The 26633-nt window shown below is 47.8% G+C and overlaps 13 protein-coding genes across 13 annotated transcripts; 9 read left to right on the forward strand and 4 right to left on the reverse strand.

Annotated features, from left to right (window-relative positions):
- Positions 1 to 1156: 1156 nt before the first annotated feature.
- On the forward strand, positions 1157 to 1558 carry AO090102000196 (uncharacterized protein; the record flags this gene model as incomplete). The annotated part of the gene is made up of 2 exons (XM_023236933.1): positions 1157 to 1404; positions 1462 to 1558. The coding sequence occupies 2 exons, from the start codon at positions 1157 to 1159 to the stop codon at positions 1556 to 1558; spliced, it is 345 nt and encodes a 114-aa protein (XP_023091716.1).
- A 57-nt stretch (positions 1559 to 1615) lies between these two features.
- On the forward strand, positions 1616 to 3373 carry AO090102000195 (fungal specific transcription factor domain-containing protein; the record flags this gene model as incomplete). Its single annotated transcript, XM_023236934.1, is given in 4 exon segments — positions 1616 to 1625; positions 1797 to 2398; positions 2523 to 3119; positions 3128 to 3373. Coding segments are annotated over 4 exon segments (1455 nt in total).
- A 131-nt stretch (positions 3374 to 3504) lies between these two features.
- AO090102000194 (uncharacterized protein) lies at positions 3505 to 4056 on the forward strand (the record flags this gene model as incomplete). The annotated part of the gene is made up of 1 exon (XM_023236935.1): positions 3505 to 4056. One exon carries the CDS (start codon positions 3505 to 3507, stop codon positions 4054 to 4056), a length of 552 nt encoding a protein of 183 aa, XP_023091714.1.
- Positions 4057 to 4466: 410 nt separating this feature from the next.
- AO090102000193 (SDR family oxidoreductase) lies at positions 4467 to 5872 on the reverse strand (the record flags this gene model as incomplete). The annotated part of the gene is made up of 5 exons (XM_001822370.1): positions 4467 to 4787; positions 4845 to 5104; positions 5166 to 5349; positions 5425 to 5707; positions 5772 to 5872. 5 exons carry the CDS (start codon positions 5870 to 5872, stop codon positions 4467 to 4469), a joined length of 1149 nt encoding a protein of 382 aa, XP_001822422.1.
- A 1178-nt stretch (positions 5873 to 7050) lies between these two features.
- Positions 7051 to 8712, reverse strand: AO090102000192 (MFS transporter; the record flags this gene model as incomplete). The annotated part of the gene is made up of 4 exons (XM_023236936.1): positions 7051 to 7684; positions 7758 to 8034; positions 8090 to 8475; positions 8561 to 8712. The coding sequence occupies 4 exons, from the start codon at positions 8710 to 8712 to the stop codon at positions 7051 to 7053; spliced, it is 1449 nt and encodes a 482-aa protein (XP_023091713.1).
- A 596-nt stretch (positions 8713 to 9308) lies between these two features.
- On the forward strand, positions 9309 to 10493 carry AO090102000191 (uncharacterized protein; the record flags this gene model as incomplete). The annotated part of the gene is made up of 4 exons (XM_001822368.3): positions 9309 to 9419; positions 9491 to 9561; positions 9616 to 9721; positions 9786 to 10493. 4 exons carry the CDS (start codon positions 9309 to 9311, stop codon positions 10491 to 10493), a joined length of 996 nt encoding a protein of 331 aa, XP_001822420.1.
- Positions 10494 to 10879: 386 nt separating this feature from the next.
- Positions 10880 to 11477, forward strand: cyn1 (putative cyanate hydratase; the record flags this gene model as incomplete). The annotated part of the gene is made up of 3 exons (XM_001822367.1): positions 10880 to 10900; positions 10962 to 11401; positions 11456 to 11477. 3 exons carry the CDS (start codon positions 10880 to 10882, stop codon positions 11475 to 11477), a joined length of 483 nt encoding a protein of 160 aa, XP_001822419.1.
- Positions 11478 to 12295: 818 nt separating this feature from the next.
- On the forward strand, positions 12296 to 13656 carry AO090102000189 (putative C2H2 finger domain protein; the record flags this gene model as incomplete). The annotated part of the gene is made up of 3 exons (XM_001822366.1): positions 12296 to 12550; positions 12606 to 13327; positions 13386 to 13656. The coding sequence occupies 3 exons, from the start codon at positions 12296 to 12298 to the stop codon at positions 13654 to 13656; spliced, it is 1248 nt and encodes a 415-aa protein (XP_001822418.1).
- Positions 13657 to 15840: 2184 nt separating this feature from the next.
- AO090102000187 (uncharacterized protein) lies at positions 15841 to 17695 on the reverse strand (the record flags this gene model as incomplete). The annotated part of the gene is made up of 3 exons (XM_023236937.1): positions 15841 to 15908; positions 15993 to 17289; positions 17357 to 17695. The coding sequence occupies 3 exons, from the start codon at positions 17693 to 17695 to the stop codon at positions 15841 to 15843; spliced, it is 1704 nt and encodes a 567-aa protein (XP_023091712.1).
- A 544-nt stretch (positions 17696 to 18239) lies between these two features.
- AO090102000186 (uncharacterized protein) lies at positions 18240 to 20208 on the forward strand (the record flags this gene model as incomplete). The annotated part of the gene is made up of 2 exons (XM_001822364.3): positions 18240 to 18539; positions 18601 to 20208. 2 exons carry the CDS (start codon positions 18240 to 18242, stop codon positions 20206 to 20208), a joined length of 1908 nt encoding a protein of 635 aa, XP_001822416.3.
- A 240-nt stretch (positions 20209 to 20448) lies between these two features.
- AO090102000185 (uncharacterized protein) lies at positions 20449 to 21445 on the reverse strand (the record flags this gene model as incomplete). Its single annotated transcript, XM_001822363.3, has 2 exons — positions 20449 to 21107; positions 21163 to 21445. The coding sequence occupies 2 exons, from the start codon at positions 21443 to 21445 to the stop codon at positions 20449 to 20451; spliced, it is 942 nt and encodes a 313-aa protein (XP_001822415.3).
- Positions 21446 to 22872: 1427 nt separating this feature from the next.
- Positions 22873 to 23920, forward strand: AO090102000184 (RTA1 domain-containing protein; the record flags this gene model as incomplete). Its single annotated transcript, XM_001822362.3, has 3 exons — positions 22873 to 23138; positions 23201 to 23592; positions 23646 to 23920. The coding sequence occupies 3 exons, from the start codon at positions 22873 to 22875 to the stop codon at positions 23918 to 23920; spliced, it is 933 nt and encodes a 310-aa protein (XP_001822414.1).
- An 861-nt stretch (positions 23921 to 24781) lies between these two features.
- AO090102000183 (uncharacterized protein) lies at positions 24782 to 25537 on the forward strand (the record flags this gene model as incomplete). Its single annotated transcript, XM_023236938.1, has 3 exons — positions 24782 to 25338; positions 25389 to 25452; positions 25520 to 25537. The coding sequence occupies 3 exons, from the start codon at positions 24782 to 24784 to the stop codon at positions 25535 to 25537; spliced, it is 639 nt and encodes a 212-aa protein (XP_023091711.1).
- Between the last annotated feature and the right edge of the window lie 1096 nt (positions 25538 to 26633).

The following is a 26633-nucleotide window of genomic DNA, read 5'->3' on the forward strand; positions in this document are numbered from 1 at the left end:
GAGTGTCTTAGATTACTTGTTGGACTTCCTCTTCCCAAGCAAAGACGCAAGGGCTGAGCTCAAGGCCAATTTAGCTCTCGGTCACGTGCCCTGCGATGGGAATACAATTGCTTTCGGCAAAAGTTGCTAGAAGACGCAAATAAGTAGGGAGGGGGGAAGGGGGGTAGAATAGAGTCCTTCCTAAAGCTGTTGTGGCAAGTTGTTCGCAGTTTGAACTTGTTGGAGGGGGGTCTTACCCCGTGGGGCCGATTCCTGATGCCGATCCTTTCACATGAGGTACGATAGATGGATATATCTTGGATAACTCGGCACAGAGAACGACAGGCAGGAGGATGATGTCATACTTGTTATGGATAAATCAGGACATTTCATGAACAATAAGCTTTACGCCACTTAGATCTCCATTAACCTCGATTCGAAGGCAGGAAGCTTCCGAAAGGCTTTGGTATGCTCGGCTACGACCACGATTTCAGATAAACCTCGGAGTTAACCCTAAGAGGTGAGTGATCAGCACTGGACCCTGAGTTTTCAAGGGCCTTCTACCTGCCTTACGGAATAGCACTGAGTGTTGCACAGCATTAGTACGTGAACTATAATTAGCTCATTTTATTAATTGACATGTGTACGCGATCAATGTCTTGTTTGTGTTGCTGAAATGCTTGATATTGCATTTGACAGAGTTTGAAACCCCGTCCGCGAGACTATTGCTACGTAACTTTCGGACAGACAGATATTGGTATCTGAAGAAACCTGCTAATGTGATAAATTATGCTGATTATAGATCGCCCTTTGATACTATATTACAGTAGCTTTCTTGGCTGTGGTCGACATGACCGTGTCAATAGTCAGATTTAGCAAACATCTAACTACTCGGGTAAGTACTAGCACAAACTGCAAACTCAGTATTAACAATCTGATACCGTAATAACTATCTATATAAACATAAAACTAATGAAGTAGGGAGCAAGAGTAACGACAATACTCCGGTACTTTACTCCGGTGTAGCAGGCGATGACTAAGCGAGGCTTTCGTCACGAGTTTTAGGAGATCGTCGCTCTGAGACATACTCTCCAGTGTCACTCAACGTAGTGATCGAGTTCAGCGAAATGTCATAGCTTCATTAGCGCAGAGCATTTATATTGATGCTTTCCATAGAATGGTGCGACAACAGCGCGACAGGGAAACTGCTGACCAGCAGCAACAACCTCGGGACTACCGGGAGAACGATGATGGGGCTTCCGATAGCCACGAGGGCTTGCCAACTGAACCTGCTCCAAAGCGCCACAAACGAGGAAAATACGTGTCAAAAGCTTGGTACGGAACCAGAAAATACTCAGTCACAGCAACCTCGCTGACACCACACGTCTATTCTCCAGTGGACAATGCCAGAGAAGAAAAATCAAAGTGAGAAAGCCACAATGCATTGTGTGATCTGTCCCTAAGGCCTTTCAATGATTCTAGTGTGATGGATGCATCCCCTGTCGACCATGTGTCCTCAATGGCCGAGATTGCCTCATGCAAACAGTGGACATGCGGCGCCGAAGACCAACCGGGCTGACGGAGTCTGGAGTTGTGGACAGGGAGCTGGCCAATGCGGATGCTGGCCTTCATAACCATGATGATCAGTATGAGTATTCAGCATATTACTGCGCCCATCTAAGGAGGTCAAGCTGACGATACGATCAGACTAACTGCAAGAGACCTCGCGTCCTGGCTGAGTCGGATTGAGCATCAGCTAAGCCTAGTCTTGGAGTCAGTGGGTCGCGACAAAGACAGCCCAGTTGACAAAGAACTAGGGATCCATGGATCAACAAGTCCGCAGGGTGCTACCGCAAGGCGGCCTGTGGATTCTGATATCTCGGATGTTGTTAGATCCCAAGTACCAGCTTTCTCGGGTGAATCCTCTATTACCCACACCCTGGATCAAATTGAGGGCCATCTGGAGCGTACGGATGTGACGTATGGTAATGCAGAGCGTCCCATGTCCTGCCAGGTGTCAGGTACATCGTTAACAGCGCCAAGCTCCCCGCTAGGTGGCTTCAGAGAGACGCGTGAGGCAGTCGATATACGGAAAGTCTTGAATGCATACGGCATCGATCCACGCAAGGAGGAATGGGATGGATACATGCACACTTTCTGTGACGAGGTTCACATCCTGTACCCCTTTCTTCATATTCCAAGTCTGTGGGCCAATTATGCAAATATGTGGAACTCTGGCTTCTCCTCCACGGAGCATGAGTTCCAAAGAAGCAAGGACTACAGAATGATGGTCGCTCAGGTATGGGTTTGTATCGCACTGGGAAGATGTACCGAATCACCTCGGGTGAGCAGCGAGGAGGGCAAGCACTCTGCTGGATGGAGTATCTTTGAGGCGGCAACAGACCTCATTGGAGACCTTGTAGGCTGCTTTCGGGCGTGTTCAAGACCTACGATTATCTTGCAAACTTACGCTTTGATGGTATTTGATCTGACTCCAGAATCGCAATACATGTCCGATGCTAATATATTAGTGACTACCTCAGGTGGTATACCTTTTTCGACTCGACGCCAACGAAAGAGCGGAGAAATTCTTAGCGCTCGCCATCTCGCATGCACATCATCTAGGCTTTCATCGGTCCAAGGTCATCCGACGTATGCCAGTTTTCAACGATGAGATGATTCGGCGACTATGGTGGTCTCTTTATGCACTCGATCGCCGATTAGCCATTGAGACGGGTCACCCATTCCTGATACAGGATGTCAATGTTGATGCGCCTCATCCCCAGAATCTGGACGATGAATGGCTCACCCGGTACAAGGAAGACTCTAAGACAAGCAATGAGCTAGAAAGCGACATCAAAACAGCACTTTCGAAAGATCCCATTACACCGATACCATATTTATCTGCGACCACCCGCTACTCTCGAGTTTTGGGGAAAATATGGGAGGCTATCTACGGTGCAAATATGACGGACGTTATCCCCAGCTCAAGTCTACTAGAATACCTAGACCAACTCATATCCCGAGCCCAAGTGGAAGTACGGCCGGAGTTCTCCGATAGCTATCAAGCCGAGCCGCCCAATCTTGAGCAAACTAACCCACTTCGATGGCTAGCCAAGCAGCAGATGCTGATGCGAATTGTATGAAGCCTCTACATCTTACTTCCTTCCCCGTATTTCACTCCTTCGTTACTAACCACATACCCAGCGATGGCTGTCCCTCCGCCTGCTCATCCGAAAACCAATCCTCCAACAACGGGCTTCACCCCAGGAATCCATCGCCGACATCCTCGAAACAGAAGTCACCTGCATCCGAATTGCCTGCAACATTATTCAAGAATTCAAACAAATCCCCCAATATACAGCATCTGCATTTCCCTTCCTCCACCCACTAGTCGGCGCTACAGTTGTCACTCTAGGCCTGATCATCCGAGAGCCCTCTTTCAAAGCAACGTACGGCAACATAACACTCCACGCTGCAATCTCACTCGAGAACTACTGCCGCAAGACATGGGTCTCAGGAAAGATGATCCGAACAATCCGGAGGCTGAACCAGATCACCTCGTCCGTTTTATCTAGTTCAAGAACGAGAGCGTCGAGTCGTTCCGCGCTACAGTCATCATCCCGCAACTATAGCGGAGACACCCAGACTGTCCCGCAGACAACCTCCACCAGAACCTGGCCGTCATCCACGACCCTTCCTCTTGAAAATCCTACAAGTCACACATCCGCTGTACAGGGTAGTTATATCCCCATTTCGGCTCTGACTAATCAAAACACAACTTCCCTTACCACGAGTCCTATGCATGCTTCTCATTCAATGACCCCATCAACACAGCTTCAGCATACCTCCGAAGGATGGGCCGTCGCGCCAACGAACCTTGTGACCGCGGACTTTGACTTCGAGCAGAGTCTTACTAGTGACCTCATACCTGGAGGTCATATATATGGATGGATGGCCGGAACACAGCCAAGTGAGATGCAGCACGATGGAACAGCATATATGGAGATGGGATGGTTGGAGTCTTTGTTTGGGACCGACCTAGGGTCTAATGTTATGCTTCCGCCTGAGGATTAGGTTGCGCTCTCATGTCTTAGGCTCGAGGGTTGGTCTGTTGAGATGTGGATAAGCTGTGGGCTTAGGTGTTATAGAATAGGCTTTGGATTGTAGCAAGTCGTTTTACTATGCCATGGTCTCTTTATGGGCTAGTCTATAGACACGCTATCATTTGCTTAGACATGTCACACAAGTTAGTATAGTACCATCGCATTAAAAAAATATGTATTTTGATAGAGAGATACAAATTGGTCAACAAAAGTGCAGTTGTCTACTACAGAGACTTTGTCTTAATTAACCGATCAACCATACCATATCTAAGTTCTATTCTATACGTCTAGTCACGCTAACTTTGCTTCTTCCAATACGTATATCTCATATGCCGTGAATGCATATATTGTCCAACTGTCACCGCCACTCACACAATACTTCTAAAGGGCTGTGTGGCTAGGCAACACACCTGCATTCTCAAAAGACCGATAGGTCTCAATCCAGGTTTCGTAGGTATCGTCTGTCCGCTGCCAACCGTACTTCCTCGCCTTGTTAACGGATGAGATTGTGCACCAAGACTTGCCGGTTGCCCAGTTGAAGAAGCCCCAGGTGCCCCAGTCGAACGCTTCGACCTTACCTCCGTACTTCTTTACCACGGCTTCCCAAATGGGACGCTTGTCTTTGGCCCACTCTACCATGTCGATTTCGTTGTTGAGAGTATCGGCTTGGCCGGTGGCCTTGTTGAACTGAGGCTCGGGGGCCTAGGTCATGGCTGTTAGTTCACGATTAGGTCTTTTTTTATATACGAGATAACATACCTCAACGCCGAAGTATTTGGCAACATCCTGCCACAGGTATTTCCACACAAAGACATCTCCGTTGCAATGGAGGAAGTCTTCGTTCTTGCAGTGGTCCTTTGTCGTAGCGTGGATAGTCAAATCAGCCAAGCTAGGCGCGTAAGAATTGTCGTCGATAGAGTTCCAGAAATACTCGTTGCCTGGGAACTGAGCAGGCTGGCCAAGCTCACGGCAGATCAACATGTAGATTGCCACGGTTAGGGCTTCGGACATTCCGTTTGCTGTGGAATACCAAAGATTCATTAGCTGGATATGTACTCGGATACTGCCAGATGGACCAACCGTGGGGAGCAAATCCATTGATTGCGTTCGGGCGGATGACGTTCCAGGACCATGTGTTTCGTTTTTTCTGCGCCTCCTTCAGATAATCTTCCTGGACGTAGTAGAAGTTGTAACCCTTATCGTCATATCTCGGCATGTCCTCCGATAGAGGGAACTTGACAGGTCCAAGGTGAACACCGTAGTACTGGCGTTGTCTTAGTCAACTTTTATATATTAAATCCAAGTACCTTAGCGAAGCGCCAAAATACAGGAGACTAACCTTTCCACCAGTTTGAAGGCAAACCCGCTCCAGATTCGGGCAGACTTCATCCACCGCATCCATAAAGTTCTTGAACAAGGGTACGTTCTTTTCTTTCAGGACCCTAAAGTCATCATGGTGCACGTACGAGGTGAAGTATGTATGAGTAACAGGCGCACAGATATTCCTCAGCTTTGCGACGATCTTCTCTACCGGTTCGAGGAAATCCACGGCCACAAATTCCACACGAGGATCAGGCCAGAAATATGCCAGGGGGCGTCTGGAGGTGACGATAATTTTCGACCTATATCGGGTTTGTTAGACTAACAAGCACTTCGCCAATGTAGTCAATTGCCGTCAAGACATACCACTCAGTCTTAGGCTGCCGAACTAAGTGCTCGATGATTGCGAAACCACTAATGCCATTGGCACCTGCGACGAAAGCGACTTTGCCTGATAGAGGACTCATGACGGCTCTTCTCTTCTGTAAAAGTACTTGAGGTTGGTAGATGGAGAAGATGGGAGAGGACAGCCTTCAACTTCTTTATAGCTCTCTGGTCTCATCGTAGAGCTGGACCATATCGTAGACGATAACCTCATTCGGCATCCGACCGAAATTGAATGGGTCGAGAATCGGAACTTCCATGCAAAGCCGGCTGCTTTTGCCGACCTGCATATGGGTCCTGGCGTCGCAGAATGCGATAGCTCGCAATGGACACATTGCACGATTCTTGTTCGGAGATAGTGGTCGCAATTATCTGCCGTACGGACTTGCCCGTGTGTTTCCGGCACAACTGATAGACACATAGATATAATTGATCTGCACTGCTAGGAAAGCTACCAAAACACTCTAGGCTGTGGTCTGCCCAGAACTGGAGGAATTCAGGTGTTGTGGATAAACCCAAATAGGAAGGTGTGGGTCACGTTCGATGTTCGGAGACGGAAATCCTCCCACAATTCCGTGGTATTTCCGTGTGCCAAGTTCAACATGCATTTGGTTGTGTGCCAAGTACGTGCAATGGCGAAATGAGTCAGTACATGGTGAAACATTAGTAATTGATGAATTTAGCATCTGATGTTTCTCTAGTAAGACAGTTACTCATTTCGTGCCTATTCGAATGGAGTCGCTTGTTCCATGTTCTGACGCAATACGGAGTAACTTCGGGTGACAATAGAAAGATCATGGTTGTGTGTGGCTTTTGACCTCAAAAGTGTGGCATTTACATAGTATATGTCCAATTGGCCTAATATAAGGATTAACACTCTCATATACTAAGTGTTCGGGATCGTGTAGGTATCAGTTGTTCAAGAAACAGCGTTGACGCCATATAGTATTTTAGTCGAGTAACACTGACACTGATTATATATTCAGAAGTGCAGTGCACCAAGAATCGTATTTAAAGGATGACTTCTAGGGAAATAGTTATATTCTAATTTCCTAGACTGTTTGTGCTCAATCATAGTCCCCAGTACTGATATATATAGCCCACTCGCAGAGTAATTCGCACAACATCGAATTCCTATGAAGAAGAGAAGAATAGTAACTGATTCTATATATCCCGAAGTCAAGTTGATAGAAGTTAATGTATAGAACCAAAGTACTAATACGTATAGCCGATCCTAACTTTGCCACCAATGACTAGCCAGCTAGATCATCTTCGAAGCCATCTGACTGCGCTGCCTGATCCTCGCGCCATATCGATAGAAAACAAATGGGATAAATGTCAGAAATACCTCCACCAATGCTAACATCGTACCCGCCCAATTCACCCCCATTGCCCTGTACATCTTCGAGCCTGCAAGTGGCAATACTCCGCCAAACACATATCTAACAACCGAGTTTCCAGCGATAGCAGAGGCAGCATACATACCATAGCTGGCGGCGAGATAGCTCGTGGCATAGATGAACACGAGCCCATTCCCCAACCCAAATGGGACACCTGCTAGTACGCATGATATCCAATGGACAGGTGGTCGCGCGGTCCAAGAAAACCAGAACTCTCCAATCGGTATCAGTATGCCGCCAATGCATATTGGCCGCACCAAAGCCTCCGGTGGGATTTTTCCTGTGACTGGATCGGGTGGATGCTTTGCGATGAGGAAGTTGCGGACTAGTGGTTCTGAGAATACAGCTAGGGCAATACCAGTGCCAATTCCCAAATAGCCAAGTCCTGCCAGTCCGGGGGACCATTCGCGGAGTTGCTGAAACACAATTGGATACCCGACAAAGCAGAGGAATAGCACTGCGTAGACAACACCAACATATACGTTCCAGAATAAACTATTTAGTTAGCATGAACTGTATTTTCAACTTCTTGTTTGTGGCGCAGAGGCGGACGGTCTTGAATACTCACCATATAGGTTCGAACACAGCCATTATGAGTGGTCGACTCAGACTAGTCTGCAGCCGTTTCCAGATACTTTCTTCAGCTTGGCTGTCATACTTTGTCCACCATCGCGTATCACCAGTTTCGATTTGCTTCGCTTTTCGTCGCCTCTTGAGCAGAACGGGTGCGTACGTCTCTTTCACCAAACAAAGACATGCAGTTGATGCCCCGCCGCATATAAGCACAATCCAATTGATCCAACGCCATCCAAGATACTGGTAGACAAAGCCGCCGATAATAGGGCCTAGAAACTGTCAGGCTGATAACTAAGGCAGTGATTCAAGGGGATTAGGCTGTACCTAGAACCGGGCCATTCATTGCCCCGAGACTCCATAGACTAAATGCTAACGCTCTGTACTTGGGTTGGATTATATCGTTTATAGTGCCAGGTCCAGCTACTACCGAGGCACTGCCGAAGAACCCACCGAAGAACCTGCTGATAACGACAGCCGGGAAGTTTGGTGCCAGTGCCACCGGTAAAACCAGTATAGTAAACAAGACACTGGTACTGATGTAAATTATTCGTCTTCCATACACTTCAGACAGAGGTGCCAGCACTAGACAACCGAGCCCCAGACCTATCATGTAGGTGGTCAGTCCGATCAGCACCACTATCCGAGATGTAACACCGAAAGATTCTTGGATTCCCGGGGAGCCAGATGTGTATGACGTGGTATAGAGTATTCTAAATGAGGTTTAGATACTTTGTCAATTCTATGCAAGGGGGCTATGCTATGGACTATGTGAAGGGGAAATATTGTAGAACTTACACGCATGTTGTAGTAAGTGACACAGACCAAACAGTGAAGCACTTATACCACAAAGGCCAGTTAGTTGGATTTTCCTTGTCATTTTGTTCCCAGTCAATTTCGAACGTAGGGTCTCGCGGCGTAGAATCCGAATTCTCAGTTAGATGTCCCATAACGACCCCTGCCGACTGCCAGGGTATTTGGAAGCATTACTCGAGACAAGGTGACCCTCCTCGGCCGTGCCGTGTATTAGTACCTTCAACGATAGTGACACGGTCCCACGGGCATGCACAGACATTGCGATCCGGTTACTCCATACTGGAGGTGTACGCGAGATTATAGATTAACAAATGACATTGGAGCATGGGTTGACAGGCTCCTTTGGGTGGACTCGGTGGAGCGGGTGTGCCGGAAATAGGGCCGGAAACCCGGAACGATTTCCGCTTGAGTATAAAGATTGGGTAAGTCTATCAATCCTCGGCATCTCGATTTGCATCTCGAATTGCCCATATCCTTGTGGTTCTAGAGACCCACCAGAAAGTCTGTATCGAAGAATCGACATAAAGTGAGACCGGATGACGTTCATCGTAGGTGTGTTGCTAAACTCGATACAAGTGGTGGATAAAAAAAAGTAGATTGTAGACCAGGCATGCAGATCGCCAAGAGTTTGCATATAATAGAGTGCACCAGCCAACTATCCCCGCTTCCGTTCATGAGCTTGGTCGTTAACAGCAGAATCCTGCACCCACGGGTGTTATATTCGGCAGAGATGTCATCAACCAAATCTCGACCTACTTTAGCTGAACTTCCTCTGAACCCGAATGACCCTCCATACTCGGCATGGGGTCTCTGGGGAGTTGATGATGAAGTCGGAACACTGGTAAACAGCGCTTGGTGTACTCTGATATCCGAAGAGATGCACTATCATACTTATTTATCTTGTCTCGACAGAATCTACTTGATGAATCCACCGTGACTAAGGCAGCCAGCGAAATTCAAGTTGGCCAACGTTTCAGCCTGAAGTAAGAGCCACCCAAGGCGAAATTGGTATGCCGAATTCAAACTGACGTCCGTAGCTGGTCCCTAGCATCTCCTCGGACGCCAATGTTCGGGAGGGATACGTGTGAATTTAGCCATAAAGTATACCAGCATTCGCCCGAGCTCATTGCACTTGATGATGAGGTGTGTGGACACGAAATACCTATGCTTCTCAAAGGTCAAGCTAACCATACATCCACGTGTAAAGTTACATTTTAATACACAGAAAAGTAGCCAGGTTGATGGGCTACGCCACGCTGCTTATCAAAAGTCCGGCTTGTTCTATAACGGGAGGTCCAAAGAGGACATCCTGAAAGCTGGTTCCCTCACATTGGGAATTCACCACTGGCACGACAATGGATTGTTCGCTGGTAGAGGCATCCTGATCGACTACTGGGCCTATGCAAAGCGGCATGGGAAGGCATACGATGCGACCGGTGGCGCTTCCATCACGTACGATGAGCTGATGGCTTGTCTTGCCGAGCAATCTCAACTCTCAAAGCAGACTATCGAATTTCGAAAGGGTGACATGTTGCTGATTCGATCCGGCTTCACACACAACTACGTCAAACTATCGGAGGACCAGGAGCGCAAGTCAGCACACACAACACCCCCAAAGTCCTGTGGGGTGGCTCAAGACGAGAGAATGCTGCAGTTCCTTTGGGAGAAACAGGTGGCTATGGTGGGAGGTGATTCGCCGGCATGGGAATGCTTGCCCCCTGTCCCATCTGCTAACTTCCTTTACCATGAGGTCTTGTTAGCAGGATGGGGATGTCCGATCGGAGAATTGCTCTGGTTAGAGGACCTTGCTCGAGCCTGTGATGAGCATAAGAAATGGACCTTCTTCCTCACATCGGCCCCACTCAATGTTCCTGGCGGAGTCGCTAGCCCTGCCAATATGATTGCGATCCTTTGAAGTGATGGCCTTCTAGTGAAAAACGGTAGCGATATCGCAGATGTAAGGGAAACGTCCCGATAACGGGAAATTGTTATCAATCAATCAATCTACTACCCCTCATCGGCGTCCACCGTCATGACACCCCCCGCACAATCTTGGTATTGCTGTTACGTAACTTACACCGCAGAAGACTGCAACTCCCCGCATAGTCAGCATGTCATGCGTACCGTACCATACGGATGGCAGTGATGCAAGACACCCCTCATCAGCCTGTTGGAGATTTGGAGGACTTCATCTATTTAAGACCGGGATGTTCACTTTGCGTCTAATGAAATTGATATTCTCTACTATACGTCTTAGTCCAGTTGTACGTCGGTAACCAGATCACCTCGAAATTATCCGCCATGTCTCTCGCAACACTTGACGTTAGACCCCAAAATATATCCCACCCACCAAAGATAGAGTACCCACTAATGACTGAAGCAGACATCGCAACACCCCAACCTCCCCTCCGCATCCGCGACCCTCTTCAAGGCCAAGGCCGCCAAGAAATTCAGCTTCGAACAGATCGCCCAGCACATCGGTCGCAACGAAGTCGCAACCGCAGCCATCTTCTACGGCCAGGCCAAGGCTTCGCCAGAGGACATCACCAATCTCGCTTCCCTCCTGGGAATTCCTCAAGAGGTTCTGGAGGATCAACTCAATGGCTTTCCTGACCGCGGCAAGTCCGTGGAAATGCCACCCAAGGAGCCTCTGATCTACCGCTTGTATGAGATCGTGCAGAACTATGGGTATGCCTACAAGGCTGTTTTGAACGAGAAGTTCGGTGATGGCATTATGAGCGCAATTTCGTTCTCGACAAAGGTGGAAAAGGAGACTGATGCTGATGGAAATAACTGGGCTGTTATTACCCTTCGTGGCAAGTGGTGAGTACTATTCTTGCTGGTTGTGTGTGAGGTTTATGACGCTGACGTGTATAGGCTTCCTTTCTCGAGGTTCTAAAGGGTTTATGCCAATTTTATGGCCAGGCTGGGTGGGACCTTGTGGCTCTTGTATGTGGCTTGATGGTGTTATGTCCAATGTGTCTATGAAAATATATAGTATGAAACCGTATGCGTGATGACAACCTGTTTGCCTTTGGTAGATAAAGCGTAGAATGTTTGAGAAACACCCCGCGTAAAAAGATTGAACATAGAACCATAACATGGAACTCGACCATATATCCAGGTATAAGGGTTGATGGTCTTGTGTTAATGTAAGAGTAGGTAGCTAGATACCAGCGATATGTACCATTACCACGTATTGTGGTTCTATCACTGCATATGTCGATATTGGAAATAAAAGGGCTCATACAGAAGACTTAATGTACTCTACTCTAATAACAAAGTGTATTAGGTATCTTAGTCTAGTGTCATGGTTCGCCTCTTAGTAATGACAGATGTATCAAATACATTCGTAGTATGTCTGGCGGAGCAAACAATGTCTACCTTGACAAACACATACTGACAAGCAAAGGGTAATTTATTAGGTAGTGTTTGTTCTAATAAGATGCAAATGTAACAAACGAAGGCTATGTTTGAGCAAGAGTATATCCATAGTGAAATTCACTTCACTGAGCATTCCCCATCACCCTGACTACAACACTCAGGTGATGAGATCCTGGCCCTTAACCATCTTACTCTGTGATCGATAATTACTCTTGTATTTCTTCCCCTTCCCGTTCTTTCCGTCTTTCACCTTCTCTTTCTCTTCACCATTATATCCCCTCTGTCTGATACTCATACATCCCCCCTCTGCTCTCATCTATACAAGTTATCATCATGGCTGAAGAGGCAGTCGCCAACAAGGTGAAGTGCACCTACATCGGCTGCAAACTAGTCTTCAAGTCAGAAAAAGAGATGAAGCACCACAAGAAGTTTGACTCTGAGCACGCATATTGTGACGAGTGTGAGGAAGACTTCGAAGACGAGGAGCGTCTTCTCATCCACAAGATCAAAAGCGTCAAGCATATCGTCTGTCCTGTATGCGGCATCGACTTTGGCAGCGATGGTGGCCGCAACTCCCATATTCGTCAGGTGAGACCCTCAGCCTATCCTGTGGCTGATTCTACTAACATAATCACCGCTGAAGAACCACCACTCCCTGCAGGTTATTCCTTGCCACGGTTGCAAAACTACATTCAAATCCGCCAGCGGTCTGATGAGCCATATCGAGAAGGATGAATGTCCCACCATCCGCTCCGTTCATCTCCTCCAGGAGCAGTCGAAGAAGATGATGATCAGGGAGGCTCTAGGTGCCGGTGAGGGAGTGAATATGCCGATTATCCCTCCCCAGGGTACCTTGGAGGATACCGAGTTTGATGATGCTGATGGTGGCGTCATGCTTGTGACCGATGAGGCGGCAAGTCGTGTATTGTCGAACAGAGAAGCTCTCAGCAACCAGCCGAAGCCTGGTCAGGATGACCCCACTGCTAGTGTTTCGGCGATGCTTGCTCTGAAGCACTGGCCGACCTTGGATGGAAAGGCTTCCAAGGGAAAGAGCCTTGCGCCTAGTGAACTGTTGGCTTTCTCCGACTTGAGCATCTCCGCCGCGACAGGCAAAGAAAACAACTCTTGGAAAGGAAAGGAGCCTGTCAGATCTATTCCTGACGGTGTGTCAACGCAACGTCCCTTCGGTATTGGACCAGTTCGCCCTGGAGACACACTTCGCATGCTTGATCGTGCATGGGACGCTACCAAGTTCTTTGATTCATTCACGGGCCAATTCGTGTGTCCCTGTAAAAAGGGCTTTTCCACCATGACCGAATTTGAAAACCATGTCCTAATGAAGAGTCGCATGATGGAAGATAGACAGTACGTTGCTGCCCGATGAGAATATATTGTCGCTAACTGTAAAATCCACTATCAATAGGTGTCCCGGATGTCTGCGCTTTTTCAAAACTACTGCTGCTTTGGTCGCACATCTCGAATCGCCCAGCACTCGTTGCAACCTCAGTGACGGTGAGAGATACGGTCAGATATTCGAAGAAATTACTGGCGGACTTATCCAGACGGCGGGGTATACTGAAGATGGCAGGATCAAGTATGAGGCTGGTAAGTTGGAAATAACCGATGGCTTGGGACCTGCTACAACCACCGTCGGTACGGATCTGCGTCTGCGTCCTCAGCGCCGCAAGTTCTAGTGTCCTCGTTGTCGTTCTGCATTCTATTCCAGCCAGCATTCTAGCTGCTGGCAGAACCACAGACTGCGCATTCCTACATTCGTATTAGTATGGCGAACAGTTCAACACTGAGAGTGATTTATCAAAGAAAGCATTGACCGAGAACAAGGTGAGATCAACACCGTTATTTCAAAAAAGCAAATTTAGCTAGCAAATCATTTCAACATCGCATTCAAAACTTCACAAAACAACATCTAGACCCATAAAGCGTAGACGGGTATAACTCATAACCAGAGGACCTTCCTCCACACGCTTCCAAAATGTAAATCAACTCCCAAACTAACAACACTCCTCACAGCACTCAAAGCAAAGGATACCAGCACAGCTGTTCCAGTTAGCTCTCTGTTTACAGAGAATCATCGTATAATGAAGAGTAAGAACCTACATTCCACAACAACAATCACCGGCACCACCACCACGCAATTGCATCTGCTCCTGTGTATTCTTAACAATCAGCCTCCTTAGGTTCCCCTTCTATGAATTTGAGATGACATACCGGTTGCTCCGAAACAGCACGGTCAACTACAGGAGCAGAAGGACTAGACGGTTGTTGCATAGTCATAGTATTAGGATCCCAGGTTGGTTCTTGAGTACGGGGAGATTCCTCCTTTGAGGACTTGAAGAAATCAAAGAGACCCATTTTGTATGTATAAAGGCGAAATAAAAAAAATAAAACGTGTGGAGGTGAGCTTTATATTCAATCTATTCCAAGGTAGATCACAGATGATATAGCGACAAAATCTAAGCAAAAGAATAAACCCACCCAAACAGCGGCCCACGAGCCCTTAAATATAGCCGGAGCGCGCCACGCCCCAGTGAATAATTAGAGGGTACCTGGCCCTGCCCCTCGTCTAATCGTACATCCCAATAAACAGCCCACAAGTGGAGCTACTAGTGACACAGGGGTCAACACCAACCAGTAACGACCACGATATGCTCCACGTCATGGGCTAAGCCCTGTCAGCTTGCGTTTCCTGGTCGATCGTACCCGTCCTATCCATGATTTCTCCTCGGGGGTGGCTGATGATTGGACTTGGTCTAGATTGCTATCTGACTCGACGGTGCGTGTTTCAGTGTTATCTTGAACATTATAAGCCTATCATTATCCATTGGAGTAATATCGAAGAGAATTAATGCATAATTCCGGATCTTCCGGTGGAGTTAGGCTATTTTGGTGAAGGTGAAAAAATAACCTTGAAGGCAGCGGTGTTTCGTTGCCGATGGCCCGCTAAGCTTTCGTTAAGCTTTTGGCTGGGTTCAGCTGTGACCTATTTTTGGGGCGGGTTCGGCTGCTGAGTGCCGTGTCACGTGTGATAATTCCGTCCTTGTCACGTGGATGCTTGATGGTGAGTTGCTGAAAGTGGTAAAGCGCTCCTATTGCGGATTAGCACCTTGTAATCGCTTGGCATTAAAATCAATACATCCTACTTCGAACTACTACTTCATCTAGTGGGCTCATGGCAAATCTTAAAAAGCCAATGCAGTAGAATAAGCGAGAGGAGAGGATATACAAGGGAGAAACTCTGTTATCTTGCAGAAACCTTTGAAGAGTTAAAAGAATACGCAATATCGCGGTGACATTGCATACAGAAGAATGTGATCTCGGTTACAAACATGCAGGATTTCTGCATCACTAACAAACCCACCACCCCACCCCCCAGCTGAAGTTTACTCAAACTGTATATAAGAGAAAGGGGCTGTATGACCTGCATATATCGATACAGACTGCAAGGCCTCCTTCAGGCATGTGGTAGATCTGTTACCGGCTCTATCTGATTTTAACTATCTCTGGCCCCTAGTCCTTTACGCTTAAGAAAGGTAGCGAATAACATATTATCGTTAACACAGTAGTTGGCTTGTACTGTGCAGGTTGCAGCTAGTTAGCCTCTCGGCTAGAGGTGTGCTGTGGTATGTGAAAAACTTGCGCGGTCTCCTATAGCCAGTACAACCACCAGCCTGACATACGAGTATGACTACACTACCAGGTGACAATACGGCAGCGAAATTGATGTAAACTCTCCCAGTTGTACTTAATTTGGAACCTGAGGCAGGTTTGACCCTTGTCTCCTTTGAACCTTTCCCATTCTAAGACGTTGTTCCTCGATGGGATATAATTTAGCGACTTTTCAAACGGTGCATATCTCCTCACTCGTAGAGACGTCCCTTGTTGGACGGGCTCGCCTGGTCCAAAGTGCCTATACCAATCCGGCTGACTGATACAGAATCATCTCTAATTTCTCCCAACCGAATAGACATATCGTTCAAAAACAACGCCCTGTCCATTCCACCTAGTGTACCTCCGCCGGGTGGAATTTTGAGGTTCGGTGCATCTCTCGTCATTGTCGACACATACCCAAGAATATCCGGGTTCCGTGTGAAAAACCCAAGCAGGGCTGGCACAAACGCCCCAACAATGATAGTCGACGTCGCGACGATCGAGATGGCAAGCCATGGCCAGCTGATCTCGTATACAGGAGGCGGGGAGCTATCGGTAAATGTACCAGTGCCATTGTAGACCTCCCCACCACTTGACGCAGACAGCAACAGAGCGTAGGTGTTGATAGCCTGAGTAAGCCGCAGAAGGAAGATATCAACGGGGATGGTGAAGTTAGATCCCGTGTATATATCCGCTGCTAACGGGGTGTCCGGATTCCGGAAGTAGGCTTCGGTTAGAGAGCGTTCACTGCCTGCCGACCTGAGGTAGCTGAAAAGAGTGTGGATTGCTCGCATGTCGGCCCAGTAGGTACCGTTGGCGTGGGGACTGGTTCTTGATATAGGGCGGATAGCCGTGGTGGCACAGTTGGCGATGCCGTCAATACATTTGACTCGCATGTCGACGTATTGTTCGGTGAGGTTGAATGACGCCTTGAAGTTGGTGTCTGGGATGGTGAAGTTGAAATATACTTCTGTTAGACCGTACCTGGTTTGGCTCTTGTCTATAGTGTACATGCCGTCGTCCTCAAAGTCGAAGCCTTTGCTGTTGAATGTGGGCTCGCCTTCGACGGAACTCATGTGAAGGTTATAGTAGGGCGCCTCCATGGTGAACTCGGTCTCGCCATTGGCATCCTTGACGCCGTCAATGACGATTCCAGTCAAAGAAGAATAGTCGGTATTCTCGGTGTCTAGTTCTATCCAGTCGGATGAATCCCTTAGGTTAACCAGTGGGATTTTGAGGCGGCCAAAAATATCCAAGGGGGAGTGCTTTACAACGTCTGGTGATAACAGGCTTTCCTGATACATGGCCTCTGCTTTGGTGAATGTTGTCGAAGGTATGAATGTATGAGTACTTAACTCGGTGTCATTTCCATATGTAATGTCGATAGGGCGGGTTATAGTTGTCGGCTTTGTATGAAGCATTCGGAGGATAGACTGACTGCCCAGCGGCGAGATACACCAGAGAATGATGAGAATGAAGGGCAATGGTTTGATAGATCGAACTGAGACCTGAGTGATGACCGTATTAAAGAAAGTCGAGCTTCCAAACAGCTGCTCAAGTACGCCAACAGAGACTCCGCGCTCCAATTTCCACGTCGCAAGTTGTTGGTTCATCCGTCCGATCACTGCGGCAAACGCTAGGGGAAATAGTGTGGCGGCCTGCATGATATGGTGGGCTTGTAAGCTTGACCTGACTCTATTTGAAGAGCTGGATTGTCAGTCATACCAAGTTCATTGCTGTCTGGATTCGGTTCCAGTCCGCCTTATCCACCGGGTTCCCATTGCGTTTGATGACGATCGCGATCAGAACTAAATAGAGCACTGCTGTGGAAACACCGAGGAGATTCAATAGCAAGCTACCTATGTCTAATCGACTAAGCTTTCGTGATCCGATGGGCCATCCGACGATAGCAAAGGAGGCTTGGTCTCTCTGATTATCACTCTCCACAGCAAATACACTTGCGTTCTTCGGATACAGCTGAGTGTCTGAGTTGTGACTTGATCCTGTCTCAGGAAAGGAGGCCGCATGCGAGCTAGATGGCCTATGATAGACTTCTAGTTCCATCGTGCATTTAGTGGAACACAGATGTACATTTTCTAGGCTGCAGTAGTTGATTTAAATGTACGGAATATTTCAAAGAGATAGAAATTCAACAATAGGGGCATAATAGCGTGGGAGTCAGTTGTAACCGCACCTTATCTTCAGGTCCGACTTTCTGGTGGAAGTGCCGAGCATCTTACATGCAGCTAATGCTCCTGTGGAGTTTTCCCTCCAATACCCTGATGCCCCACCATACGGAGTATCCAATTGTAGAGGCAAGGCTGAAATACCATGCATATCCTTCCAGTATCGGGGTAGTAGACATGGGGCTGGGGCCAAAATCCTCTTGGCGAGGCTGAGCCCTGGAGCTTTACGAGATTCTCTTATGTTTCATGCACTTGTTCCCTTTTCCCCATTCCCCCTCCTTAGGGCTACAAAACTAGACAAGTGCGCCAAAAGGGGATAAGGGCTACATCAACAAATGGAACCTTATACCCGTGGGACAGACAATGGAGAGTCGGAAATGCAGCCAGAACAGCAACCATTCATACCTAACTTGTCTAAGCCGATGAGAAATGATCGAGACAATCTCTTAAGACCGGTGCATTCTCAGGATGAGCGACCTAAGTCGTCTACTCTATCGGGATCACAAGGGCAGCGTTTGATAGATAAACCGGCGGCACCTTGCTCGCCAAAGCGGCCGTTAGAGCCCAGGCAGCTCCGGTACAACAAGTGGCAGCTGATGTTTGACCTCCTTAGTGCCATCTCTGCTCTGCCTTTTGTGGCTTTGGCTCTGGTTGCCATGATATTTAATTCGAGATCAGTAGACGAACATGACTGGGATGATCTCCAGATCGCAATGAAAACGGTTTGTGCTCTGTATCGAGAAAGTGAATGTTATAGGCATACGATCTCACCCTTAATTATAGTCGGTCACAATCTTTCCTTTAATATATTCCGCCGTAATCGGCCGTGCCATACGGCAGATTGCTAAACAAAATCTCGAACGTGGATCGACTCTCGGAAGACTTGAGCAGCTTAATAAAAGTACGACGGTGTTCGGTGCCATCTCAACACCGTTAATTCTTAAGTCCTGGAATATCCTGGGCCTCGTACTCGTGCTTATCTGGCTGATTTCCCCCTTGGGCGGACAGGCGTCACTGTATCTTATCCGTCCACAGACTCTCGAACACGTCGAGCGGCAGGAAGTTCAATATCTTGACATTAACGGCCTCTCCAAGGCTCCAAACCTATCTTCATTCCCGAGGCTTACAAACGCTTTGGAAGCGATGTTTCTGGCCTGCCTGATCGCGCCGGTAAGTGTGAAGGAGGCGGATAGTGATGCGTGGGGTAATGCCAAGATACCTTTACTTCGAAGCCTTGTTCGGAATAATACAGCTCAGAGTGAGGGATGGTTTAAACCCGCAGGCAATAGCATCACCTATTCTTCACTTGTCGGAGTGCCCATGTTCGGGATATCATCGAGAGGCAACAGCACCTTTCAACTACAGACCTCTTACATTGATACAGACTGCTTCGAACTCGGCGAGCCACCTGATGAGCTTGTCTATGAGTATAAGGGCCAGAGCGGCAAGTTTCGAATCTATCCAGCGGCCCCGTGGAATGCCACCAGGTCAGTCAATGCGTCAGTTGCTCCCGACATACATGTGCTTTCGGGGTACGGAAGAGAGGCTACAAATGGCGCTATGATAACCTGTCATCTGACAAACGTGTATGTCGAATTAAAGGTGCTTTGTTCTGGGTCGAACACCACAGCCCAATCTCAACGCAGCTGCCGGGTGACAGCCATCCGGGAGAGTGTCGAAACACATCAGTCTTCCTCCCTGCCGCCGTTGATGTATCCCGACTTTAACGTTCGGGATACCTTTGCACAGGGTCTAGTCAATGCGTCTCTATCAGTAAATAGGAAACTCAGTACATACACTGAGGCATATCTTCAAAATATTGACGCAGCGGAAACGATCCCGCTACCAAAATACCTCTTGAAAACGCCTTTGCATGACATATCTGATCATCTAACTCAGATCATGAACACGTTTTACTTGGGCAGTATCGCTTTACCCTTTGTTACCTTGGGGCCGAATCTTCCCTCCGAGGGCAACTACTCCAAGTATTCAGAGGCGTATGAGGCCTTCGACCGCTCCTCGTTAGCCAGTCTAGTAGCCGAAAGAGCCTATCGGGATACAACTGCTACATACGTTGTGAACTGGGGATGGGCGGCTGTACTTTTACTGGCAAGTCTGGTTCTCATTGGGGCATCTGTTGTGAGCTTTTTGGTAGCACGCCAAAGCTTGAATCCTGACATCATTGGGTATGCTTCAACTCTGACGCGCGAGGCTCCTTACCTACCGCTTCCTTCCGCGGCCAGCGCGCTGAGTGGATACGAACGGGCAAGGTGGTTGAAAGACGTTCGAATTCGATTTGGCGATGTACAGCCGGAATCTACAGTTGGCAGGTTGGCCATTAGCACGCCTGACTTGGCTGACAGGTCACGCAAAGGCAGGCTCTACTTTTGATTCTTCTCATTTCTCTGTATTGGTATTGAATAATAAGCACCTTATCAAAGTAAGTATATGTACTGATGTGACCAAAGCTTCTATCTGGTCTTTTGTCTGCGGTTTTCGTTGGATCCGCCTAACAGGCCATGTTCAACTTGAGTACTTGGTTAGAACTACTAGTATAGAATGGCAATTCAAATAAAAGAAAGCAGAGAGTCTACACTCGTCACTGAAATTATCAAGGCGAATTTGTACATTTTAAAAGTAGTGTGGCATATTCATTGGCTCTAACCACACATTCAACATCTCCTCAATCGTAACGTCCTGAAGACCCACCCAAGGAAACCCCGGATCAGGTTGAGGCTCTTCATCGATATTCTTTTCTGAGATCCCAGTGGTGAAGACTCCCAGTGCACCATTGTTCTCTCCAGCACTATCAGACTCCGCAAGACGGTATTTCTCTTCAAACCATTCAGAAAGGAACCGCAGCCAATCTTGGTAGAAGAACATCTCATGTTGATCCCACTTCCCACCTTTACACTCCTGATCAAGCGTATTCATGCGCTTGACAGATTTCTGGATTTCATGCCGCATATCCAATGTCTCTCGCAACCCTCGGACTTGATCGTGATCTCGAACGGATGGTTCCAACGATGCGAGAACAAGTTTGCATGAAGCTGCAATGCTGAACCCGGTCATTGTCCATTGGGTGTAACTATATCCCTTTTCAATACCGGGTGGTAGACTGAAGTAAAAGCTCATAAATTGTTTCGCAGCCGCTAGTCCGTGACAAAGGGCATCGATTCGCAGGAGGGCCATGGAGTGGTCGATTGACGCGGCTGAAGATGGGTATACATCGAAAAAGATAGTTTGATAGAGATGGATGTCGAAGGCGTGGGACGAAATGCCTTGAAAAGCTAATCAAGTGTTAAGATTTAGATCTGCAGTACAGATAAGGCTTGGTCAACTCACCATCATGGTCAATAGGGACAGGAAGCCGGGCTTTGCAATCTTCAAAATCGCTTTGAAGAGAACGAATCATAACTTCTATATCCGCAGGAGCCTGATTCTCACCGAATCTCCGTGCAACTAGGGAATCGATTCGTACAAGCATGTGTTGTACTTGAACCTGTCCTAACAGGTATCGATCGGTTGAGAATTCGCATTCCTGCGACAACTTCGCAGCGCATGATTCTATGAAGGGTGACCAAGGCATTGTTCCTGTCCGCTGTAGTACTATGGAGTGACTAGTCATGTGAAAAAAGAAAGTAAGCAAGACATAGTCTTTTCAGGTCTAGACCGAGCTGTACAGGTGGTGAATCGAACTTACCACGCGTCAAGGAGAAAATATCCAACCAAAGCTCGCATTTCCTCGTTTCGCAGGGAAATCGATTCTGTCGGAGGATCCGTTTCCGACATGATGTCAATTCTTTGTCTTACTCCCCGCAGTTTGGCTGGGTAATCCAGTCTACAATCGTTGATTATACTTTGTGCGAGGTGCAGATATCCAGAAAACCGCACTAGATGGAGTTTTTTCTTCGTTCTATCTTCCGTGTTAGCTTTTGTGAATCTAATGAAGAGAGAAATTGTCTGGAACACACCCAGCTATTGTAACCAGCAATCCCTGTAGTATATCAAAGGGTTGTTGGCGATTGCCTTGCAAGACTTGTCCCCCAAGGTAAGACGTGGAAACGTCCTCGAGGGCCAGGTGCAGCGGGACATTTCGAAACGAGGAGACCAACAGAATAGAGAGTAAGAGGAAGGGTCTCTCCGATCTGAGATCCTCGACTGTGGCGTTTCTCGGCAGCTGTACAAATGGGAAATAAGTTATGGCATCACGAAAGCTCTCGATCAAACGATTTGCCTCTTCGTGGGTGATCAGCCCGTTCCCGATCACATCGCACGGATTGTGAGGAGTCGGAGCACAACTTTTACTTTTCGGGGATAGTGGTAGTGGCAGCGATGCCTGTTGCGGGTTTGAGTGAGGCTGATTGATCTGGCCTAATATTTGATCCACCTTGTCCTCGAGTGCACCTATTCGCCTAGGTTAGACGCGGTCAGCTTGACAGATCGTATCGATACAAGGAGTGGGGCAGATATACGTCTCCCTCTTCTTAGGAGTGCGAGCTTTTGTTGCGCGGAAATAACAATCTTTGTTCAGACGGAGACACCTTCAAAGCGTGTTAGGTTTATGTTGCTTAGGAGAAGCGGGATGTCGCATACCGATCGCAGCTTTGGCTAGAGGTGCGCGAGCACCTAATTTTAGCACGCACACAGTTCTCGCAGGTCCTGACTCGGCCTAGACTGGTCGGCGCGGACATAGCAGGCAGCATTTCAAAAATTGGAGCTAAGATGGGGGCTGGACAGGAACAGGAATCCTTAAGAGTCCGCGGACCGGCCCCCAGGCAATTCCCCTCCCAGTCCGTCGGACTCGGAGTTGGCCTGGACTCCGTGTCTTGGCACGGCCCCCATTGTCAGCCCTGGGAAGTATACGGACTCACCAATGATAGTCCTCCGTAGGATCGGAGATATAGCATAGCCTCGTGGCTGACGTTCAGGCATCGTTATTTTTGCGAGATTGTATAAAGAGGGTATGTCTTCGATGCTATGAGGAGGGGAATATCAACCTCAACCCATCTACCTCTTCTCCTCCTCACTATCTCAAAAATATCACCACTGAAAATGTCGGGCATGAACATGGACGACTGCACCTTGGCAACTTGCCCAATTGACTTGGCCTATATCAATTACCAGCCTAACATCCCGGCAAATGTCCTCTTCCTCGTCATCTTCGGCCTTCTCCTCGCCGCACAAATCACCCTAGGAACATGGTTCCGAACATGGACATACATGGGGGCAATGACCGCGGGGCTCATTCTTGAAATACTGGGATACATCGGACGACTCATGATGCACAGCAACCCATTCGACTTTAATGCATTCCTTCTGTACGTGACCTGTGAGACATACCTCTGAATAAAAGCAAGCTAATCAGAAACTTGACTTTTAGATACCTCATTTGTCTCACGATTGCCCCGGCCTTCTTCACCGCCGCCATTTACATCTGCCTGGGAAGAATTGTCATCGTCTACGGGGAGGATATCTCCAGGATTCGCCCCCGTACATACACCATCCTCTTCGTCACTTGCGATATCATCGCTCTAGTCCTACAAGCAGCCGGCGGTGCCATTACCTCCATCGCAGACTCAGACCAAAAAAGCCTCGGCGATACCGGTGTCAATATCATGATTGCAGGATTGGCTTTCCAGGTTGCCTCGTTAACGCTGTTCATCGTGCTGGCTTCGGAATTCGCCCTGCGAGTACGCCGCAGCTCAGAAGTTATGAAGAATACGTCTACAGCATCTGTTCGCAGTGGTTTGAAATGGAAGATGTTCCTTCTGGGTAAGTGTCACTAAATAATTCGCATTTATCAGGCTATGCTAACCCCATCAAAGGTCTTGCCATTGCCGTTTTAACGATCTTCACTCGCTCGATATTCCGTGTTGCTGAGCTGAAAGGTGGATTTAACAGTCATCTGGCTAATGATGAAATTGCCCTGATGATTCTTGAGAGCACTATGATTGCCATTGCGTGCATTTGTATGACCGCCGCTCACCCAGCAGTTGCCATGGGCCGGCGATGGGGGGAACTCTCGGCGAAGTCGCGTCGTGGAGTCGTTTCGTCTAAGATGTCGCACGCTTCATCAGAGATTGAGATGATGAATGCTTAAAAATATATAGCAAAGGCCCTAATGACTCGGAGTGGTCGGTTTCAAGAGATTGGGTATTAGAAATTTCAACGTTTGGATCGGTCTTAGTAACATCAGCGAGTTAGATCTGGAGTTAGATTTTATTTGAGCGATTTAGATTATAGTATTCTTATAATTTATATTCCAATCCCTCTACTTATGCAAAGGGTTGAACCAGCTAGGGTCGGTGGAGTCGTATAGTTCCTAGGTTGCCCTTAGGTAGTGGATGAGGAAGGACCAAAATCCGGAGGGGTCCGCGGAAAAAATGAATACTTTCCCTGACTCTCGAATTCAAGGCACGGTAGTTCTATTATAAACGGTAGGTGTGTCTTGCCAGGGGAAAATCATAAAAAGGCAAAAAGCGCTTTTAGAGTGTTGCTTTAGCCAAAGGCCACGATTCTCCGGACCACCATGGTTTTTTATCTCTAGGTATGGGCTGTGCTTCCTGTTCTTGCTCTGCTGTCATGCCAGAAGCATTGGATTTCATGTTGTTTCTCTGGAGAGAATAGTAGTTGAAGATGAGCCGAGGTGAGAACGAGATTGCCTAAACTGATCTGTTTCAGGGATCTCTGATGGATTGAATTAACCCTATATTACCGAATCAGGTAAAGTCTACCTTCAGCCAAAGACCCAATCACCTGACCCAATCACAAAACTGCACACCCGGCCTACACCGACCACCGTAGGTTTTCTTGCCTCAGATACGAGACTCTGCCTTATCAAAAAGTTAAAAAAACAAAAAAAAGAACTTACTCATCACAAACGCATTCATACAAAATTAAATACAAACCTCCAATCCTCACTTTACAAGTCCCACACAAAACAAGAAATTCACAATCCACAATGTCCACAACCACACCAGAAGACATCCAAACCCGGCGCGAAGAAGACTACGCCCGCTTCAAAAACTACGCCGCCTACACATTTCTCGTCGCATCCCCAATCCTCATTGCTCTCCCACCCCGGAAGCTCGACCACCTGACTGTGCTCCTCGGCACTGCCTTTGCCTTCTCCGCGAACCATATCACCTACGACCGCACGGGGCGGAGTATCGTCGACCGCGTGCATTCGAAGATCTCCTCCGGGCGGACGATCGTGCCGTCTGGGTTGCCGAGTGAGCGGGCGCTGGAGATCCAGGCGCGGTTGCGCGCGTCGAGGGAGAAGCAGTTGCGGGAGGGGGGGTTGACGACGGAGGAGATTGAGAAACTCAGGGCCAGGGAGATGCAGGATAAGGGGGTTATGGAGAGGGTATGGATGGGTGGGGAGAAGGAGGGGTGGAAGGAGAGGAGGTTGAGGGAGGAGCGGGAGGCGTTGGATGCTGGGAAGGGGTATGGGGATTTGATCAAGGAGCATGTTTGGGATGTGTGGACTTGGGGGAAGAAGGATGGGGAGAAGAAAGAGTGAGTTCTCTTTTATGGGATAGAAATTGTATAGTATGTGTGTCTGTAAGCATCTTGGATGGGCGTTTGGGGGTACTTTGTTCAGCTTGGGGAGCGTTGGATAAGGCTTGTTTTGTATACTATGTATATTACGGTTATGCTTGATATGTGATGCTGTTCTCCGCTTCTTTTTGCTTTATAGATCAGGACGCTGTTGTAGGTGTTAGGGTTGAATGGCTGTGGGAAGGCATACCTGCTACCCAAGCTTGTAAGAATTGCAAGTCTTTAATGACTTACCTACGTCCATCTTCTAAAGAATCCCTATTAATGATTCCTACGATTCTCCCCGTTGCAGTGAAGGCTAAAGTGTCTATATCAGTGTTGCTCATATAGCTTTCCATGTATGTTATCAGTAAAAGTGTCGGAAAGCAATATAGAACTCCAACAAGCCGATGGAAAATGTAGATTGGCCCTAAAATCAAACTTCAATATCCTAGAGATGAATACGCTGAATATACCATCTACCCCGTTGCCGACAATCCACCTAATAGCTGGTATGCCAGGCACATTAAATAATGGGGACCTCGGAACCCTGACAAGCCCCAGCTCAATGAAAATCCCCAGCTCAATGCAAAATCACAGCTCAACGAAAAAGCCATCCCCCAACGAACATGTAACCACATCCAAGCCCAGAACAACCGGGAAATAGCAATGTCACTTGGCGTAAATCCCATCCATCTCTATCGACCGATCGATCCCTCCCGCATGCACTCCCTTAATGAAGGTCAATATGCCGCTCTATTCCAGTTCCTTGATGGCATGAACGACCGGGTTGGCGTTTCACCTACACCTCATATGGTTAAAGATATTGCGGATGGTTTTGCGTCATACCCATTCTGATCCTGAGACATCACCGCCGACGATTGATGACGAGTGGGCCTATCGGTTCTTGGAGGAGAATAAGGAGCATTTTAAAAGGGGGCGTGGTGTCGTTAGCTTTGTGCGTTTGATTATGGAGTGATTATGGAGTAATTGTAGGGTTGGACAATTTATGCAGGGGGAGTGGCTGATGAGGGTTGCTGCTGTAGGAAAGTGCTCCTTTCTTGATGTTTGATATGCAGAGTTGATAAAGTGATGGTAAATCTAAAGCCTTGTTAATTATGTCTGGTATACTGTTATTGCCATCACCCTTATATGGACTGCATTGACATCAAATTACACAGGCGTGCTCCCTGGGGAAACTAGAAACAATAATTTGATAATTATTGACTTAGTGCTTGAGCTCAAGCCTTCCGTGTGTTTCGTATTCGATAACT

Source organism: Aspergillus oryzae, chromosome 4 (genome assembly GCF_000184455.2).
Source record: "Aspergillus oryzae RIB40 DNA, chromosome 4".
NCBI lineage: Eukaryota > Fungi > Ascomycota > Eurotiomycetes > Eurotiales > Aspergillaceae > Aspergillus > Aspergillus oryzae.